This window comes from Labrus bergylta, chromosome 22 (genome assembly GCF_963930695.1).
Source record: "Labrus bergylta chromosome 22, fLabBer1.1, whole genome shotgun sequence".
NCBI classification, from domain to species: Eukaryota; Metazoa; Chordata; class Actinopteri; order Labriformes; family Labridae; genus Labrus; species Labrus bergylta.
The window spans coordinates 16,131,088-16,151,515 of NC_089216.1; the positions used below are offsets into that span (position 1 = coordinate 16,131,088).

At 41.2% G+C, this 20,428-nt stretch overlaps 1 protein-coding gene across 1 annotated transcript in view; it reads left to right on the plus strand.

The window, feature by feature from the left end:
* ank2b (ankyrin 2b, neuronal) overlaps positions 1-20,428 on the plus strand; it is a 104,384-nt gene that overhangs the window by 20,230 nt on the left and 63,726 nt on the right. Inside the window, 5 exon segments of the mRNA XM_065950105.1 lie at positions 7,606-7,707; positions 13,018-13,116; positions 14,682-14,780; positions 15,714-15,812; positions 17,375-17,560. Coding sequence (XP_065806177.1) covers positions 7,606-7,707; positions 13,018-13,116; positions 14,682-14,780; positions 15,714-15,812; positions 17,375-17,560 — 585 coding nt within the window.

Here is a 20,428-nt window from a genome sequence, read left to right on the forward strand (position 1 = left end):
TCATACCAAAGGACAGATGATTGTGTCTTTGTGTCTCTGTCAGATAAAAAGACTTAATATTTGTTACATAATGGGCTGTTTATGTTTAGAAGACCTGACAGTACACACAGCTGCACTGGAGCAGTTTTATCAAACCCCCAGCTATCTTTATTTATTGCTAACTAATGATCCTCCTGGTCCATTACTGATGTACTGTATGCTGATAGGTCCACAGGGACAGCTCTGATTGGCTGGGAACAGCCCGAGGCCATTTGCAAGTCTTCTTTGAAGGCTGGATTAAACGTATGCAGGTCAGCTGACATCGATCAGAATATCAATAAAGGGAATGACAACACAGGGAGGGTGATTGTGATGAGTATACACCAGGATCTTCCTTTAGTCCTAGTTATGTCGGCTTGATCTCAATGAATGTTCCGTTTCTGTCTGTTTAACTTACAAACATTCAACTAATTTTCAAGTGTTAGTAGATGGACAAAGTTCCCTTTTGCTTTTCATATGGACACACAAAGTAGCTTTTTTCTGTTTTGAAGTGCCTGTTTTATGGTAGCAGTAATTGTTTGTTTTACTTGTCCCGTTATTGTCAGCTTCAAGAAACCCTTAAGATGCTGTTTCAAGGTAGCATTTAGGAACTGTTTCTATGTACCCTTTTGTGTTGTATCAAGGAAGCCTTTGGTATCACTATCTGTACAGTTGCTATTTAGCCTTTGTATGAAGTACTGTTGAAAGTCTGTGTACTAGAATCCTCTTGTATTCGTTTAAAGATACCCATATGTCTCTGATCTTAAACGTTCAATGCAGCCAGTATGTCCTCCTAAGTTTAGGTCCTGAATGGTCTGCAGTTCTTTTGATCAAAGAAGGTAGGCGGTTTTAAGTCACCCCCACACAGATGACTCTTGGTTTGCCAGGCAAACGGCAAACCAACAGGTGTTGCAGCGATGGAAGCTGGTAAGCACATTGGTTCAGATATTTCTGATTCTACCGGATATAAAAAGCCTCTGCATGTTTCTAATAAGATGGAGATAGGTTGAACGCATAAAGGTTTACAGACTGATGCAGAGCTGGCTAAACACTGACGCTTCAGTGTCCACCACATGGCAACCTGTGTACACATTGACTGTAGTGAGGAGGGGGAAGGGTAAAATGCTAGGTGTCAGAGTAAAATATTGCTTCTTGAAGGTTTCCTTGCATAGTCAATTTCAAGGTATCTATTGGCAGCTTCACTTCACTTTAAGCTGCTTTTTCAAGCTACCCTTAAGCTTCTTTTTTAAGGTTATGTTCTTCCTTTCTGGTAACCATTTGGTAGCGGTGAAAATGTCTGATTTTTTTTGTGCAGGCCTCCAAAGTTCTTTTTAAAGTTTAGATAAGTCAATGAATGTTTGACTTTTTGTTTAACATGGTACAAAAATCTTGATGTCCTACGTAGGAAGTCCTATGTTTTTCATGCCGTGGCTCCTAGCAACCAGCTAAAACAGACTTTATCAGTGTTTTTATTACTTAACCTGACCTCCTACAGGATATAAGATTCAAGGTTTTTCTCTGATTGTCTAAATTGGCTGCTGATGTGTCAAAATTAGCTTACAAGTACATGGGTAATGCCGTATAAAAAAATGCACTTTTAGTGGAAAAGAAAAGTCTCCTGAAGGATTTGATCATATCACTGGTAATGCTGTGGGGTGAAAACCTATTTATAGTGTTTTATTTTTCTACATGTTGTTTTTTGTAGCTCTTATGGCTATTGGATGCCTTGATTGAAGTGCTGTCATAATCTTTAAACTGCGGGTGTGTTCATGGATTAATCTGTGCATGGCAACCCAAAGGAGCTTTTAGTATCAGAAACACACTCACAAACAGAGCACCGAAGGGAGAAGTGCTGTTGCTAGTAAACACAGATAGTGTTATTCTGTCCTGACAGCTAGGATCAGAATGTGCTCCTTCAATCAGACAAACAAGGACACATCTATGAGTGTCTTATTCCTGCTCTCATGTTGGCCAGACGTCTTTCACAAACTGTTAGAAATGGTTACCTTTGGAATACATCACCACAAACTATTGAGCGATAAAATAGACCTACCTTAAAGTTATTTGGTAGAAGTGATGGGAGCAAGGACTAACCATTTGTGTGCTTTAAGACACATTATCACTTTTGAAAATAGATTTAGTCTACAGTGTTGTAGTACTCTTTAAAGGTCTCTGCCTCATCTCGAAAATCAAGAGCATTTTACTTGGTCATGTCCGGGTCTCAGACTGGACGGGCTTCGGATTTTAAATCAAGACAGGTCAAGACCACCATTGATAGGCTCTTTTTCCAAATCCTTGTTGTGATTAGAAGGAAAACGCCCCTTATTTAAAAGAACAAATTACTTCAAATCATTTGTAGTTAGATTTTTATCCCCTGGTTATGGCTGCAACCTTCCAGGTGTAACGGTCTGAGTGACACGCCTCCTGCACAATAGATAATGATTTTTAAATTATATTTATGGTCTTGGTCTTGTCTCGGTCTCGGAGCTCTCTGGTCTTGGGTATGTCTTGGTCTCGGTTAGTGTGGTCTTGACTACAACACTAGTCAGTGTGAAAGCTTCCTTTGTCGTTTGGAGAATAGACTGTACATATTAATGGAGGAAGCCTGAGTGACATCACCCATCTGTTCCTGCAGGGGGCACTGGAGTCCTATCGATAACGGTGGCCATGCTGGAAAAACTTTCTCAACCTAACTTTCAGTAAACCTAACAACAGGCTGAGAGCTGGAGCTGAGGCGGGGATTTTTGAACCAGGATGTAAACATGTACATTTCTGCTGTAAAAACTGGCTATTTTGAATGGGTGTGTATGTGACTTCCTGTGCTTCTGCAGCCAGCCTCAAGTGGACACTTAAAGAATTGAAGGATTTTGTCATTCTGCATTAGCTTCATTTTTCCACACCGGAGGTAGCCGCTTGGTTTGAAGCAGACACTCACGGTTATGGAAAGTTGAATGACTCTTGTGTTATTGTTCGTACGTTTTCTCTCACCACTCTTCCTTTTATATAATTAAACAACTAATCAGAACTGAACTGCACAGTGATGAATACTAAGACATTAATCAACATAAGAACTGACTTTAACAACAGAAACCAGGTTTGAGAGTTTGATCTATGTACCATCTGTTCACATGGAGGAGGCGGGGCTTATGACCTTTACTGTAGCCAATCAGTAGGGGGAGTTCCAAATGTTTTGGCTTCACTTTCAGAGAGCCGTCATGTCGTCCATCTTTTTGTACACCGTTTATGGTTAAATAATCAAACTTGGGATGAATATAAGTTATTGTGTGAAGCTAGAACTTGGTAGTAAAATGTGGCTAATTTGCCAAAAAGTGCATTAGCAAACAAGCTACAGAGAAAAGTTAAAATTGTCTGTCAGGCTTGTTGCTTAAGAAATGGTAAATGCTGGGTTGGAGAAAGGGAATTAATCCGTCTATGTTTGTGTGTTCCTGTCTGGTCTATTTTTGTCCACACAGTTTGTTCACTTTTTAAAAAGTGTAAAAGTCTCTTAAAAGTTAATCCGACATCTGAGAATATAACCCTGATGGTATGGTGCACTGCTGTTTTAACAGACAGATCAAAAGGAAATAACACCTTCATTCTTGCTGTGCTTACTTTGCTAGTTCCACTGACAGACATTCTTGTTGTCATGGTTACATCAAGAAAGGGGTTGTGCTTGTCTTTGTGGTAAATGGGAGCGGAGGATGCTCCCAGCGTGGGCACTGGTGTTTCTCTGTGTGTGTGTGTGTGTGTGTGTGTGTGCAGGGGTTAGGGGAGACTGGTTTGCATTATTGATAAAGCCCCTCGCTCTCCTCGGATGATGATGTCGACTTCGTAAATGAATGTTTGATGTAATGTGTCGGTGGAGGAGCTGTAGGACTGTGCGTTGTCACGCTTGGCAGGTTTGATTGAGTCATGAAGTGACGTGTCTAGACACGACCTCAAACAGAAGCAGGGATAGATTGTTATAAAGCGAGACGTAACCAAATACAAGCAGATATGACCCAGACAGTGATATACTGTAGGAGGTTTTTTTGGGAGTTTTTGTTTTTCATTTTACCCAAAGAGGAATTCTGTTTTGTTTTTTTTCTAAATTATTTTGGGGCCTAAATGACTTATAGGTCCAATTTTATTAGTAGAATTGCCACAGAAGATGACTTTAAAACCATGGATATGGGCTTTGATGGCTGAATTTGATTTGCCACTGACAGGGTCACATAAAATAATCTGAAAACATCTAGGCCTGGACGATATCGATAATTATTGTGGTCGAATTTTTCTAAATATAAATTTAACAAATGTTGGATATAAGTTTGATAAATTTAAACATGTAATTACACCACCCAAACATTGGGGCAAGAGGGGCACAAATGCTCCTTAAACGCTAGCTTCCACCCAGCATTAAAGAGAAGAAGAAAAAAGACAGGGTGAGAACAGCCAATCATAACGCAGGAATAAGGGTAGGCAGCAGCGGGATTGAAATTTAGCAGAAATGAGCCATAGCGACACTGAAGAAATTGCGGTGCCTACCAACTCGAAGCAGGAGAACACAAGGTCGCCTAACTCTAACCCTTTCAGCGATATACCTTTTTGTTAAAAAGTGAGAGGCCATTTTGACCTGGAAAATGCCCTCACTCTCTTTCAAAAGCCACCAGACTCCATTGACAAAAGCAATCATCTTACCTCACAGCACAAGGGAGTTGCTGATCTACCCCTGTCCTAGTCTGTCTAGTCTGGTTGTTTGTTCATGCTATTGTGTGATAGCATTGAGTGGATCCAATATTATAAATGTGTTGAACAAAGAACACAAACACTAAAGTCAGTGATTACATTTTCTTTATTCAAAGCTACCAACGCAGTTTAGAAAAATAGGGATTTTACATCACAGAAGACGTGATTGTCTTGCCTCCTGATGCCATGACAGCTATTTTGTTATGAGTTAATGTGCGCCTTGATGTTCATACTAATCCAATCGCAATGATGGCATCATCCGACTAGTCATCACCGTGATCTACAGGTTAAATTGACAGTTTTTGTCAATAAAGTCAGGCACCCTGAAAGTATGAAACTGTCTGTTTTGGTTGGGCATCTTACCCTCTTATAAAAGATCTTACCTATTAGACACAAGTTGTGTTGGGTAGTTAAAACGCTCTCAATACTACTATGAGTCTGCAATAGGAATGAAAAGCACTTCTTGGGGACTTACTTTGATCTGGTTAAAAAATGCCCTGAAAGATGACGGGGTACAGATGCAGCCTGGTCAGCCTGTTTCGAGGCTGAGGTTATGTGCAGGAGCAATTACGAAAGTTTTGATAGGTTTGTCGTTAAGACCCAAATAAGTGAAAACAAAGCAAATGTTTAAAACAATATAACATCTTCCTCCGACTACCTGTCTTCATCTTAGAAATGTTTAAAAGTGGAGAAAGAAGCAGAAAATCTGTGTCCTTCTTTCTTGACTCAGCTTCCTTTATTTTCTTTATATTCTTATTCCTTTACATGTTATATTGCGGATTCATCCCTGACATGACCTTCATGTAACTGTGTGCGTTCATAAAGCTGTTTTTCTAAAGTGAAATCATTCGTCCAATCAAAGAGAGTGACGGACTGACTAAGCTTCTTAAAAACAAGGAGTTATGAAACTATTCCTGTGGGACGGCGGCTGCAACAATTCATCCGTTCTCTCTAACGATCAGTGTACTTTTCATTCAAAAGACCCACTTGTCTGCAAATCGTGATGGTCAAAGTGTTACCATGGCAACCAGCCAGTCGCAGGGAGGTTGATGAGGTCAAGGTCTTGCATAATGTGTGACTCTCTGGAGTGAATATAAGGATATCATCAGACGGGCTTTATGATGGTAATGGGTGCTTTGTGCGGCACAGTTAGAAAACAAAGCTAATGCTGTAAGAACATGTATGACGCTGTAGGAACCAGTTTCCCAGGACTCCTCCCCCCCCCCCCCCCCCCCCTCATTCTGCAGGACTAACCAATCAATCCTGTGGGGACAGGGCCTTCTCCATTGCCACTCCCACACTTTGTGCTTTGTGAAGGGTATTTCCAGTTCCTGACATATGCTTAAACACAGGACAAAAAGTGATATGTGTTATTTTTTTAAGAGTTGATGCGTGTCACTACCATGAAGCACAGCGGTGACATTTGCGGTTGTGATCCGTGTAAACTTGTAATTTGCAGAGATGCTGCCAGTGTTTATCGCCCTTTACAGCTGTGACCTCAGTTCTTCCAGTTCAAGGAATCAGACCTTAAAGTGTGACAGAAAAATTCAACTAGAAAGGAGCCAGAATGAGATTTAAAAGACTGATGTTGGATGCATTTCTCTGCATGCAAAAGAGAAAGTTTAGCCTAGCTTAGCACAAAGACTTGAAACAAGGGGGAACTGCTAGCCTTGTCCTACCTAAACCTTAAGTTATTGTTATGTTGCAGTATGATTGTATTCCCTATTAAAATAATGTTCAAATTAATTATAACAATAAGTTTTGAAGGGTCTCTGAGCTGCCCCTGGGCCTCCTTTCATTGTAGCGCTGCCATGCAAATCTGCTCATTTTGTCCAAACATTTCCAAAAGTTGTCAACTGTTTACTGTAAACCAGAAAAAAAGTCTTCATGTACACATGGTGGGCTTACATTTGACCAAACATGAACATACGTGCTGTCCTTTGAGTTGATCTTGATCTTGTGACAGAGTTGCAGAAAACTCCAGCAGCAGTGAGTCTGATGCAGTGCAGTTCTCTGCAGCAGCCAGACAGCCGCTGACTGCAGGTCATCCAGAAACATCACACCTGCACTGTTTGTACGTGTCTGAAGGAGACATCAGTGCCGCAGAGTCACTGCTCGGTTACACATCATCAGTTCTGCAGTCCTCTGGTCTCTGCAGGCAGGTTGCACGTTGCCTCTAATGTCTGTCAACACTGAAAAAGCTTACTTGTGAAGATTTAAGGCAAACTATGACCTTGACGCTAATATTAGACCATCCCTCGGCTTAAAACAAACAGAGCAGCTGCTAAAGTGTCGACCAGCTTTCGATTCACCACGATTATGATATGGTGCTACAGTATTTGTGTATCAGACCTTTGACCTCCCTGTGGATGGAGTAGCGCAGCTTGAATGCAGTAAAAAATAAGCATCACAGTGTTTTTTTTTCTGCAGGACGAGCAGAGCGCTGGGAGCTCTGAACACGTTGTGAGCGAGCCAGGATTTCGCTTTAGTGAAGAGGAAAAATGCTGAATCATTGCGCCTCCTTACAGCTCTGGTCTGCTTCCAAATGCAGCTCAGTCAGCATCCAAAAACAGACAGGGGACAAAGCTTGGACACACACATTATTGTGCATCAGGGAACCAAAAACATTTCTTATTATGACTGCACAATTACTGCAGATGATGATTTATTGTGGTGTTCAAATTAAGCCCTTTTAAGAATATAATTACTCCTTTAAACTCAAACATGTCTGCATAAAGCTGCATACATTGACAATAATGTTCATGTTTATTGGATTTTTCCAAAAAGGATTTTTGGGAAAGAATGTTTGACGTTTTGTAGACAGATTATAAAAATGTACTTCTCCTTTTTCTCTTCCAGTCGGACAGTAACACCAGTTTCCTGCGAGCAGCGAGGGCAGGAAACATAGACAAGGTTTTGGAATATCTGAAAGGAGGAGTGGACATCAGCACCTGCAATCAGGTAAGAGAAACAAAACATGAGGACCGTCACAGCTCTCACACTCTTTATGGCTGCACAACAGGAAAAATAACACTTTTTGTTGGAAGTGGGGGTTGACAATATGAAGCACAAAACATCAAAAACAATGCAGCAAAACAAAGAAAACCAGACCAATATCCAAGAGTCTGTTGCCCTTGTTCATGCTAGAATTTTTTTAGTAGTGTAAAATCCAGAATATAAATCTCACTTGTATACAAGACGCAGTCTGTTGTTGGGGTCTCCCAGAGAGAATTAAGGTTGAAACTATCTTTCTTTGTAAAAATTCTTGGTTTCATATCGGGAAACTTTCGCATGATTTGCAGGATAAGCTGCTTTAGCGCCCTCTGCAGACTTATCCTGGGATTACTTCAACATACGTTTTCCTCGAGATCTGAAACTGTGCCCACGTTTAGTTTTTGCATCCAGTGTTAGTAACACTAAATGTGAGTTTTAAAATGTGCGTCAGCATAATAGTTCAGCCTTAACTCACAGGTTATGTTAGTCTATTGCTCTCTTTACTGTGTTGCATAACATCCACAGGATGCGTTATTCAAACAGGTGCTAATATGCTCCTGTTGTCCATCTATTACTTTTATTATGAATGTAGTTCTCCATTCCTGCAGGGGAGAGGACTGTGTTAGATCTTTATTTAGGCCTCATCATTATCTAGTCTCCTCTAAGAGCCATTAGCATTCCAGCCATGAATGAGGGGGGTGGGGGGGTGGCTGCAGTGAAACCTGATAGGAGGTAAACAGTCCCAGCCTGGTAACAGTCATAATGACCATCCTGGTAAACAGAAGTGACATGGAGTGGAAATGTAAGATTTGCTGACGACTCTGCAGCGGTGTGTGGAGAACGATGTTGGCTTTCATACATCAGTCTTCAGGCTATTGACAAGGCAATTGTAACATTGTATTGAAGATATCTTAAGTGCTTGAGTTTATACATGTTTCTCTCATGCTGTTTTTCTGTCTAAACCTTTTTAAGCAGGATTTTAAATGGCTGGCAAAAGAGCCAACGAGTTGAATCCCACACTAAATCATGTTACTGATTTAAACTTATAGCAACACAATGTAACTTGATCACCTTAAAATAGTAGTTTGAAAGTCCATTAACTAGGGGGATAGCATCCCTGCCATCCACAACGCTACCTGATTGGCTGTTTACTGAACTATGTAACTTTGGCAGCCCATGGATATCATGACAACAGTTGAATACACACACACACACATATACTCTTACTACACATATACTCTTAATCCGGTAGCATAACTGTATCTTGTCAGTCGACATTGTTCTCGGCTTCTCTCAGCGCCGTTGTCAGCTTGTCAACAGATGCAGGCTGTCTAAGAGGGGTAGGCATAACAGCGCTCTGTGTGTCTTACGGCAGTGCAGTTGCACTCAGGGACCTTTTTCCAAATTCCTAAATATTGTTGCTTTAACCCTTAGTGACAGGTCTTGTTGATTTTGGAGTATATCACAGTCCTGACAAAAATCATGTTTGTATGAGCATGACATATTTGCAAAATTGTGATAGAAGATCTCAGAGTTAACTGAATTGATCAATGATGATTACCAGTGTTGTTGCAGGGTGGGCACAAGAATGAGAAATGAACCATTACTCTAAAAAAAGGGTCTCTTTGTAACACTGAACTGGACCCTCATGACATGGAAAGTCAGGTTGTTATTGATGTTTGACCCTGAAAACACACACACACACACACACACACACACACACACACACACACACACACACACACACACACACACACACACACACACACACACACACACACACACACACACACTGTATGATGTTCAAACATATCACTCACATTGTCAGAAAAGTAGAGAACATCAGTCAGAGCTGCACACGTCAAACCACTGGAGAGCTCAATGACTCCATTACTGTGATGGAGTGCTAGCGATGGTCCAACTAGTTAATAGTCGAGCTTTTAGTAACCTGTCTCATCCTCTTTTTGATTTATGGTGGATTGCATCTGTTGCTGTTTTCCTGCATACAGTAAAAAAACAGCTGAAACTTGAGGGGTTATACTACTTGTACTACAAACTGAAACCAGAATATATCCAGTGATTTTTCATTGGCGCCATATTGAACTCAAGTCATAAAAGCGGCATCAACTTCATATCCCTGGCAAATACAGGTTTTAGGTTCATGTCAACACAATGTTTGCTGTGTAATTCACAATACATTCCTGTCTGTAATAGCCAAAGTAAAACTGCAGTTAAAGTTTGGGGGGATAAATAGCTTGTTAATATACTTCACACCTCAAATATTGTTCAAATTAACACATCATGTCAGTGTTTACCGCAGTAGTTGGCTTAGGTGCTGTAATATGAAATGCTTGATACAGTATCTGAGACCCATCTGGGACATCAACTTTAGAAAAGTGAAACAAATCCTTCTGTGAATAACAAGTTTGCTGTGATTTACAGTCACATTCTTTGTCTCATATAAGCAGACAGACACAGTTTGACACCAGCCGGTAGACATAGTGGAGGTCTTAGCATTGAAAAAAACAGATTATTTTCTCAGGAAGTGGTTGAGACCAAAACTGGGCTAGAAGTTTCCACAAACCTGGCTCCAACTTAATGCTTATGTTGCTCTGGCACCTCTGGAACTGTACAAATGTACATCAGTTTGAGATGATTGTTATTGCCAACATGATGATTATTTAGGCAGGTTATATAATATATTTTGTTTTTTCTTCTCCCCCAACGAGGCTGGATAATGGGATAATTTTGCTCCATTATCTTTGGATGACATGAAGGAAGCTGATCAATTAGGAAGGACGGAGCTTACCTCATTTAATGAAGAAGAAAAAGAGCAGCAGATATTATTCAGCAGCATGCTAATTGTTGATAATCCTCATAATTTCCTTGAAAAATGAGAGACTTTTTCCAGAGACACTAATGGGCGTCAGTGTTTTACTTTGCACTGATGTTAATTATTTCTGGATAACATAAAACACTGGGGAGCTGGTATGTACTCTGATTAGCCATAACCGCCTCGCTCCCCTGAGATGACGCCAACCCTGCTAAATGAGATTTTCTCTGCATCACATTTGCATTGCTTTAAACATTGCTGGTGTTATAGATCTAACGTATCATTGGGAACCTTCTCCTCAGTGACTGAGCTCATGTGGGCTGACAGAATGAGGTAACAGATATTATGGATGGAGGAGTGGGCTGACAATGGCATGGTGCATGATGAAGTGGTGATTGGTTTCCTGGAGGTGATGGAGGGGCACGTTGGACATTGGATGAATTCAGCACCTGAGGGTTTAGGCAGGCCTGGAGGCAGTGTATTATGTTCAGTGTGTACAACAAAGAAAACAGAAATGTTGTTTGACATACAGAGGAAACGTTAATTCATAAATTACAGCACATTGGAAGTTTGGGATAAAGGAACTGTATACAAGTCTGATTATTAGTCAGTTTTAAGTCTACAAAAATACAGAGTATCATCACTCAGCCTTCAGATGAACAGTAGTGAGTGTTCATTATGTAGTACATTTGGGTTTAACTCTGGGTTTAATGAGGCCTGCTGGTGCATGAACATGTCAACTGATCCAAAAACAGCAGAACTCAGCTGGACTACATATTAAGCTCTGCTACCAAACAGATGCCTCCTGCCAGCTGCAGCTAACCTCCGGGCCACACACACTGGAGAACAGTCAGATTATTTTTAGGAAGAGCACTCACGCTCTTTGGGATCCCACAGGGAGCCTCTGTAGGGACCCCAGGAGTCCAGTGCGACCAAACAGCCTCAGGGTGCTGCGTGATGCAGGATAGGCAGTCACGGAGGAAATTACTTATCGACTCAGCGGCTCTTTTTAAACCGCACTGTAAAGCTGGTGCTGCTGAAAGGGTTATTGAATCAGAGCTGGGTCATCTGGAAGAGGAGAGGGGGTAGCTAACCTCAAATTCACCTCTGTCCCTCTGCTTAAAGACTTTAAAGGAGAAACGCTTAAAAACGCTTGAATAAATCCTTTGCAAAACATAAGCAGAACCAGAGGACCCAAAGACAGAGACTAGCTAGCATTCAGCCACTACTGACTCTGATTTTTTTTTTCTCTGAATTGTGCTCAGAACTAAAGAAAGGTAAAGATGCCATTTCCAGCCATTCAGCTTACAAAATCTTAACTTCTTTTTAAAAGGTTGTGTTGCATGTTAAGCTGGATCTGTATTAAAAAATCGAGAGTGTGCATTTCTTTTTCTGCAGTGACTTCTCTAAGATGAAATGAAAGCTCACCATCTTGGGCTGTCAGTGTCTCACTTCACCAGGTGCTCTGCACGTAAACAAACAGAGGCACATACGATCTGCTAACGTTCTTTAATGGCCTGTATATTTGGCCACAGCATTGAAGAGTCGATGGTGCAGATATCAGGTGTACACTCATTTAGATTCAACTTGCGTCAATGAGCGTCTTCCTCCAGCACCATGACCGGGGTTTGTGACAGCAGCAGCGTCTTCTGTGTGTTACATTTTACATGCAGGGACACACTGACTGCATGCACAACAGTCAGTTCTGTGACTGCTGAAGGTGATATCAGACAGACTCATATTGTGAATTATTCATGAAAACCATAAAACTGGCAGAAATGTGGCAGCACGACGAGCTTCATGTCCTGCCATGTGTCTGCTGCTCACGCACACATCGCAGTGTTAAAACGATATATGGTTCAGCGTTTCCTCTTAGTGCCTATGTTTGAGTTGCAGTCCACTAGATTCTGATCTTCTACTCTCACTTGGTGTTTTGAGTCACCTCTCAGATGATCAAACCGGTCACACCTCCTCCCTGCCAACTGAGCAGCACATGACACTCAACAGTCCCAACCAGATATTTATAGAGGACAAGAGGGATTTATAAATTAAACTAGAAACCCCCATATTGATGTGTTGTCTTTGTGATCACACATCGGGTCTAACGACATTGATATTTGAATCATATGGATGATAACAACTCCTTCGATTGTAAAATAAAAGGAGGTTTCTTGACCTGCATGCACACACACATACAACTATTTATATCTTCATCCCCAGGACTGGCTCTGCTCCACAGCAGCATAACATGGCACAACTTCTAACATGACTATGATAGCTAGCTTTGATATTTCAGTCTGTGACTCCACATTTAAGAGTGAAGGGAGTGAAGGCAGGTCCGGTTAGTTATGGATGATGAAGAGGTAATCTCTAGGTTTGTTTCTTGTTGATTTTTAGGTTGTCGTGCTTTTTAATGACCTCACATTTTTTAACTCCCCCCCCAGAATGGTCTCAATGCTCTTCACCTGGCAGCAAAGGAGGGACATTTGGACCTGGTCCAGGAGCTCCTGGATAGAGGGGCAGCAGTGGATTCAGCAACAAAGGTAGGTTACCTCGACAGGAAGCAACTGGAAACCCTTTATGTTGAAGCGCCGCACAGCTCACAACATTTGGTATAATAAGTTAACCAGAGATCTTTTTTTCTTTTATTGTAAATATAGTTACTTTACAAACGTTACATGATAAAAAACACTTACTCATTTCATCAACTTGAGGCTCTTGGTGGAAAACGTATCACTGAGACTCCTCTCCTTTGCCATGTAGTCATTATTTATGTAAGTATTATTGAAAATGACTATTCTGATATAATTCCAATAATAGAATGAAGCGGAATTGTCCAAGGCATGTGCTAATGCTAACAACGCTAACAATCCCGCAATGCCGCCTGATTGCAAAATGTTTTTCGCTCCACCTCTCAGCCAGGAACAAAAAGGGGGAGATTCACAGCTGTCTGGACTCTTTGTTTGCTTTTTGTCTTTAGAGTTAAGTTGACCGACACTTGACCGACACTTAATTTCTCAATTTTGACATAATTTGGTAATATGCCTTTATTAAAGAGTTAGGATGGTGAATAGAGTCCGAAACCAGGGAGAGAGAGAATGGGTGCTGACATGCAGGAAAGGAGTCAGAGGTTTGATTTAAATCCCGACTACCTGTTTTCGAGGACTGTAGCCTCAGTACATGGGATGTGCTAATTTACCACTCGAATACTGTTGCCCCAAAATAAATAAAGTTTAAGCTTGACATCAGTCATTGAGGAAACAAGCTTCTACAGACGATGTTGAGGAGAGGGTGTCGCACTACAGAAAAGTGATATGTGGATAGTAGAGTGGTAAACATGGGGGGGGGCTGATTCTTGAGCAATGCTGGGGGCGGTCCAGACTAATTGCTGATAAAGTTTCTTTGGGTGCCAATAGCCTTGTGGTTATGTTACGCCCCTTGTACTGAGGATTGAGTCCGACCTCAGCCCTTTGCTGCAAGTCATCCCCCCACTCTCTCCTCCCAACGTCTCCTGTCTCTCATCAGCTGTCCAATCTAATAAAGGGAAGAAAAGTTTCTGATGTGGGGACAATTTCTGGTGTTGCTATAAACTTCACAACCATTGCAACAGCAGAGCTTTGATATACCTGGTAATTTAAGAGTGCGTTTTTGATTGGAGAATGAAACTGTTTAGGAATTTAGGAACGAGGAAAGATGTCATATGAGTAGTTCATCAGTTTAGTTACTATGGGTTTAAATTAATTACACACCAGACTCAATCCTTGAAGAACAAATCTAGATTCTTTCATAAGAGCTCATTCAAAAGTTGTTGTGGCCTGGTAACTGGGTACATACTATGAAGGATGATCAGAGGAATCAAACATAAGATTATCTGAAGCACAGATTTGAGATTCTACTTGCAACCACAATTTTAGATTGGTAATCATTCTCCTAGATATTTGTCAGAGCTAGTCATTATTGCAGATCATCTATCAACTTCACTGCAGGTATCATCACTGAGTGGGATCACTTGGGAACACTTCTGACATGAAGTGTGGCATCGTTCGTTTCGTTGTTTTGTAAAGAAATGCATTTTCTCAGTGTGCTTCTGTGTTTTCTCTTCCTCCAGAAAGGAAACACAGCTCTTCACATAGCCTCTCTAGCCGGTCAGGCTGAAGTGGTGAAGACCCTGGTGAAACGAGGAGCTGACATCAACGCACAGTCCCAGGTGAGTCACTTGCCCTCAGGTGCTGAAGCTGTTTGATGCTTTCAGTCTTTATATCAGTTAATTCTAAGGGCGTTTTCACACCTTTAGTTTGTTTGCTCTGGTCTGCTCTTGCTCTGAATCATGGACCAATTTGTTCCATTGTTGCATAAGTTTGGTCTGTGTTTATATGGGGACATTTACTAGCGGACCAAAATGTGTGGTCCGTGAGGAAAATGCTCTCTGATTGGTCAAAATTTCTTACAAGAAAAACCCTAACAAAGAGTGGTTGAGTCCTGCCTGGCTCTGGCTGCTCCAAAGATGATTTCCAAATTCAATATTGACAGACAACTACACAGATTGATGTTGGCTCTGGACGTCAGTTTTCAGATTGTTTGCATCACTGTAGTCAACAATACAGTTTGAAAATGAGGTGCAACTGCAGCTCAGAAATTATATGTAGATCTACTGGAGTCCATGAAGCTGCTTATCAAGACAGTTCAGGAGAAGGCGCTGCGCACGTTAATCGTCCTGAACCAGGACGTGCTCTTCCACCCAAACTGTTTCAGAGGATCCATCAGGTCTGCATGTGGTCTTTAACACATGTTGATGAACAGAGAGGGCCCACGGTCGATTCTTCCAGCAGTTTGGTCGGATTGAAGTCGGTTCATGTTCTTAATACAAACTAGCCTCACCACAGTTTGGGAAAATAAAGCGGCCAGAGACCTACTTTTCAAGCAGTCTCAGTACGGTTGTTTGGTGCACCCAAGGGTTTGATTGAGAGCTTTCACACCAGCACAAACAAGCCGTTTTAACCAAAAACCAAACAGATTAGATGTGAAATCGCCCTAAGATCATATGAGATGGCAGTGACTGTTTCTGGCTGTGTTCTGTGTAGTAGATGTTTACCTTTTTTCTGCATGTAGTTTATTGCTACCTTCTTGTGTTTTTCTGCAGAATGGGTTCACTCCTCTGTACATGGCGGCTCAGGAGAATCACATGGATGTGGTGCGATATCTGCTTGAGAATGGAGGAAACCAGAGCACGGCTACAGAGGTGGGATGATTTCACTGCGTCATAAATACAGCATCAATTTATTTACATTTCACTGGTACATGTAAGGGATATTGTCATGAAAAAGTGGAGTCTGCAGACAACACGTCTTTCATTATTTCCTGATAATGGACACCCTGTTGGGCATTGGACGGCTTTTACCATAATCCAAAATGTCATGTTTTCATTTGCTATGCATTCAAAAAGTTTTTCAGGATCCATATTTCAGTTTACTTGGTAACACCTGACAGTTTGACTAATATTTGAAACAATGATTACCATACCTTTTAGATTTAAAAAAAAAAAAGCAAAGTTTGTTTACTTCTCTTATCTCAGATACGACCTGGCAACCACCACATATAAATATATTTACATTTTTTTAACGCAGCTACTTAGCAGCTGTCCATTGTCAGGAATAAATGGACTCCCCTCAGCCAATCAAAATCAAACTTTCACCCAGACCATAGTCCAAATGAAGAACTTAGCACCATGATGATTATGGAAATGACAGTGTATCTTTATAAATCAAACAAGATGACAAATATCTGATTTAATGATGCCATGAATAACCAGAGTACCACCAAAATGATGACAATGTGTCCTCAGGGAAACATGAATTTCTGCACCAAATTTCAGCCAATCCAGAAGTGTCAGGAAATGACATAATGTTTGATTAATGTCAACATGCTGGTGGCGATAGCAAAATTGGTGTGGTGCCTCCAAAGCCATTAGGACACATCATCTGGGAATCTACATGTCTGCAAAATCTGTTATAGCAATACATCCTGTATGATTGAGAAGTGTATTTGAAAGTGGTTTACTGTCCAGGGGAACCAAGACACAACATGATAAGTGAACCTCGCTCTTTCCACTCCCAAGACAGACAGCAGCACAGGCCGACTTCAGATTTAACACAACAGTTTATTTGTGTGAGCAGAGCAGAGCCCAAAACAACTCACTACTAAAGCCAGAACCTTTCTGTACATAGAAAATAAAGTAAACCAATAAGAATGTTCTTCCCTAGTCTCCTAAACAATACAACAGGTGAAAAAAACAAAAAGGGCTGAGCGGTGTGCTATATTTACAGTGCTTCAATTTACAAACTCTTTTTAAAAATCATTCGATCTTTCTATTAGCACATCAACAAACTTCCTAGTGCGCAGTAATCAGCAACAAGAACTGTCCCAACACAATACCAAAAGTTGTTAGAGATTCAAGTGTCACGCTGGCTTTGTCAGGATGTGGCCGACGAAGGGGGAGAGGAGGCTGCAGCAGCTGAGATTTTAAAAGCTGTGTTGTGGTGGTTCGACCAATCCAGTCGCAGCAATCGTATTTGCTCTCTCCAGTTAGCAGAAGCATCTGCAGCACCACCTGATCCACCGAGACACACGCCCATCATTACATCAATATGACCCAGAGTCATAAGAATACCGTTAAGACAGAGTAACTGGGTACTTCATTTGTCCAGAGTAGAAACTTTCAGGGACATTTCACTGGAGAGCTCCACAGTGTTGCCCTGGAGAATCCCATTAAGACTTTTCAATCCTCTTCCTCTTTGCTCACAGGATGGCTTCACCCCTCTGGCCATCGCCCTCCAGCAGGGCCACAACCAGGTGGTGTCTGTGCTACTGGAGAACGACACTAAAGGAAAGGTCCGGCTTCCTGCTCTGCACATCGCCGCACGCAAGGACGACACCAAGTCAGCCGCCCTGCTGCTTCAGAACGACCACAACGCTGATGTCCAGTCGAAGGTACGGGGATAACGCAGCTTGAGTCGGGGAGACGGGTTGTTTAAGCATGTGTGGTGTGAGCTAATGTGGTGCTACATGATTGTGCAAATGTGTCTGTATTGTGGTTATTATGGTCTTTGATGAATTCAATGGTTTGTGTGAGCTTCTGGTGATATTTGAGGTGAAGTTAACGTTAAAGCAAACTTATTCTGGGATTCAGCCATTGAGTTATAGTCATTGGATGGGTTTACCTTGTTTACATCTGTGGTTAAATCTACATCTGGAAATCAACAGTCTGATCTCGTTACATCTCGTCTTCATGATGACAGGTCTCATTTTTCTTCCTCACGATGGAAAGCAGACAGTAGGCAGAAAATCTGGCATCCTACAATAACATGTTACAGTCCCATGGTGTGGACTTGTTAGGAGTGGGTTGAGCTGCAGTTGTTGTAATGACATTACTGCATGTGCTAATGACGTTAGCACATGCAGTAATGACGTTTCAACCCACAGTGATGATCCCTCGTCTCGTTGTTTTCCTCACCAATTGAAGGTTTTAAATTTCTATGCACAAATGTAAAGTGTGGGGAAATTATTCAACCCATGGTTTTTGTAATTCAAGCCAGGGTGATGACATCTCTTCATGCTGGGATTATATATCTTTCCATGGTTGTGATATTTCTACCCATGTCACCCGCTAATTGACACTGTACAATTTTCATTTGTTCAGGTAAGCAGCTAAAGGTGGTCAGCATTTGAGTCTAAGACCAATTTAATTAGAGAGAACATAAATGCATAGTTTTGTATAGCGCCGAATAGCACCGCACCGCACCAAACTGCACCATCATCAAAGCTTCAATATGTTAATTTGTTGAGCTCAAGTAGAATCAGCCTTCATGTTAGCACCATGCTAATGACTAAAGCAATTAATATCCAAAAGAAATTCAGCAAAAACAGCAAGTTGCAGCATGCCATTGTTTGTCTTTTTAGGCGGGATTCAGTTAGCTTTAGCGTTGCTCACAGCTGCTAACTAGTGAAGAATGCTAGAAGAGCTTTGGGGTAATAATGCATAAAAACCATGTTGTATTCACTCAAAGCAAGGGCCCACTTAACATGGCACTTTTTTACAACCCCTGAACCTGACTTTATCTCAACACTCAAACTGCTGTAAGCTGACAACACATGGATCAACTTACATACATTACTCTCGTCATCACAAACCTGCCAGACTTTGTCAGATACATCCAAAACTTACTGAGGCCACCTCTTCTTCTCCAGATGAAAATAACAACAGATGTAAACCGGGTCGATCCCCAGGATATTGATGTATGATTCAGTGTTTAACAAGAGAACGCTAATTGTCGTGATGTACTTCTTCTCTGAACTTTAAAGCTTTGTAAAGTGTGTGTCGTGTCTCCATCTGTGTGTCTTTTCATCTCTGCCTCTCTCTCCCTCCCTCTGTCTCACTCAGTGTGTTTCTGCCTATCACGTCACTCCTGGTCCTGCCACTAACCAAGTCTCTCCCTCTTTCCCCCCCCTCTCTCTTTAAATGCTTCCTCTCACACACTTCCCTCCATCATCCCCTCCTCCTCCTCCTCCTTCTTCCTCCTCGCTGCACCGGTGTCTAAGTGTAGCACTGTCCACTGCATGGAGTGTGCCACTGTCTGCAGGTTGTATGGTGCTGATATTTACAGCTGCATGCAACCAATGGGAGGGTGGATGTTGTATTTAAGATTGCTTTTTGACCATCTGAAAGGGATGGGAGGGGTTGAAGTGTTGATGTGCTGTTGATGAGAATTTAGTTTTACATCTCTTGATGTAATAAAACAAATTTCAGGACTATTTTTCAGTTGCATAAAGGTTGTTGAAACTGGTTATTCCTGAAATTTAAACCTGGGTCTTTTTTGTGTGCACATTTTGTTGTCTAAATGACTAATAGATACAACATGCTTTGCTCTAGTAGGCGCACAACAGCTGAAATGCAAGTTTAATTATAAAGCACCATTCATATATGGAGCTTTTCAAATTGCTGAACAGAGTTAAAAAGAGAAAATTAATGCATCAAAGAATTGCAAAAGTTAGACTCCACAATACATCACATAGGGCCTGACCGATATGGGATTCTTCAGACCAATACCGATATCAATATTTGGGAGAAAAAAATCAGCCGATATCTTTCTCAGATCTATGCTCAATCTGTAACGATAGACATAGATATTTAATGTGTTGCTCCCTCAGATGCAGTTATCTTGTGGAAAAGATTTATAATGAAGAAAAGATGGTCGCTCAACTGGAAAGTAACTGAGCGTGTACATGCATCACAGCTTGACACTCTAATCCATATAGCGCCCTCTGCTGGTGAAAGAGAACTGCTAGCCAATACTGATAGTCACTTGATATGCTGATATCAGACAATATTATCGGATGGCCAATGAATCGGTCGGGCTCTACATTACATATAATATAAAAGTAAATATGAGATCAATAAACATGTAGATAAGATGAGATTATATTAGAGGAATAAGGTCAAAGAAGATAAGAAGTTATTTTAATTTGTACATGACAGTAGCTGCTTGTCTTCATGACTTGGATTGGTTAGTTTGTTTGAGTTATTGTGTGACTTTGATGTTTTGGGTTATATCCAACCCAAAACAAAAAAAAATTTACTCTACAATAACATGAAAAACTTGGCAACTGAGGCAACTATAGACAAGCACTCCAATGTTCTGTGGCGTTCAATTCTGCTTTTGTCAACGGAGTCTGGTCACCAAAACTATCAGTTTGACCTTGCAGAACAGGGAAGTTGCTGCAGGTCTTTTCTTCTCTTTTCATTTGTGTGGTTAATTCTAACTATTGTACGAAGTCAGGAAACCACACAAAACAAACAGA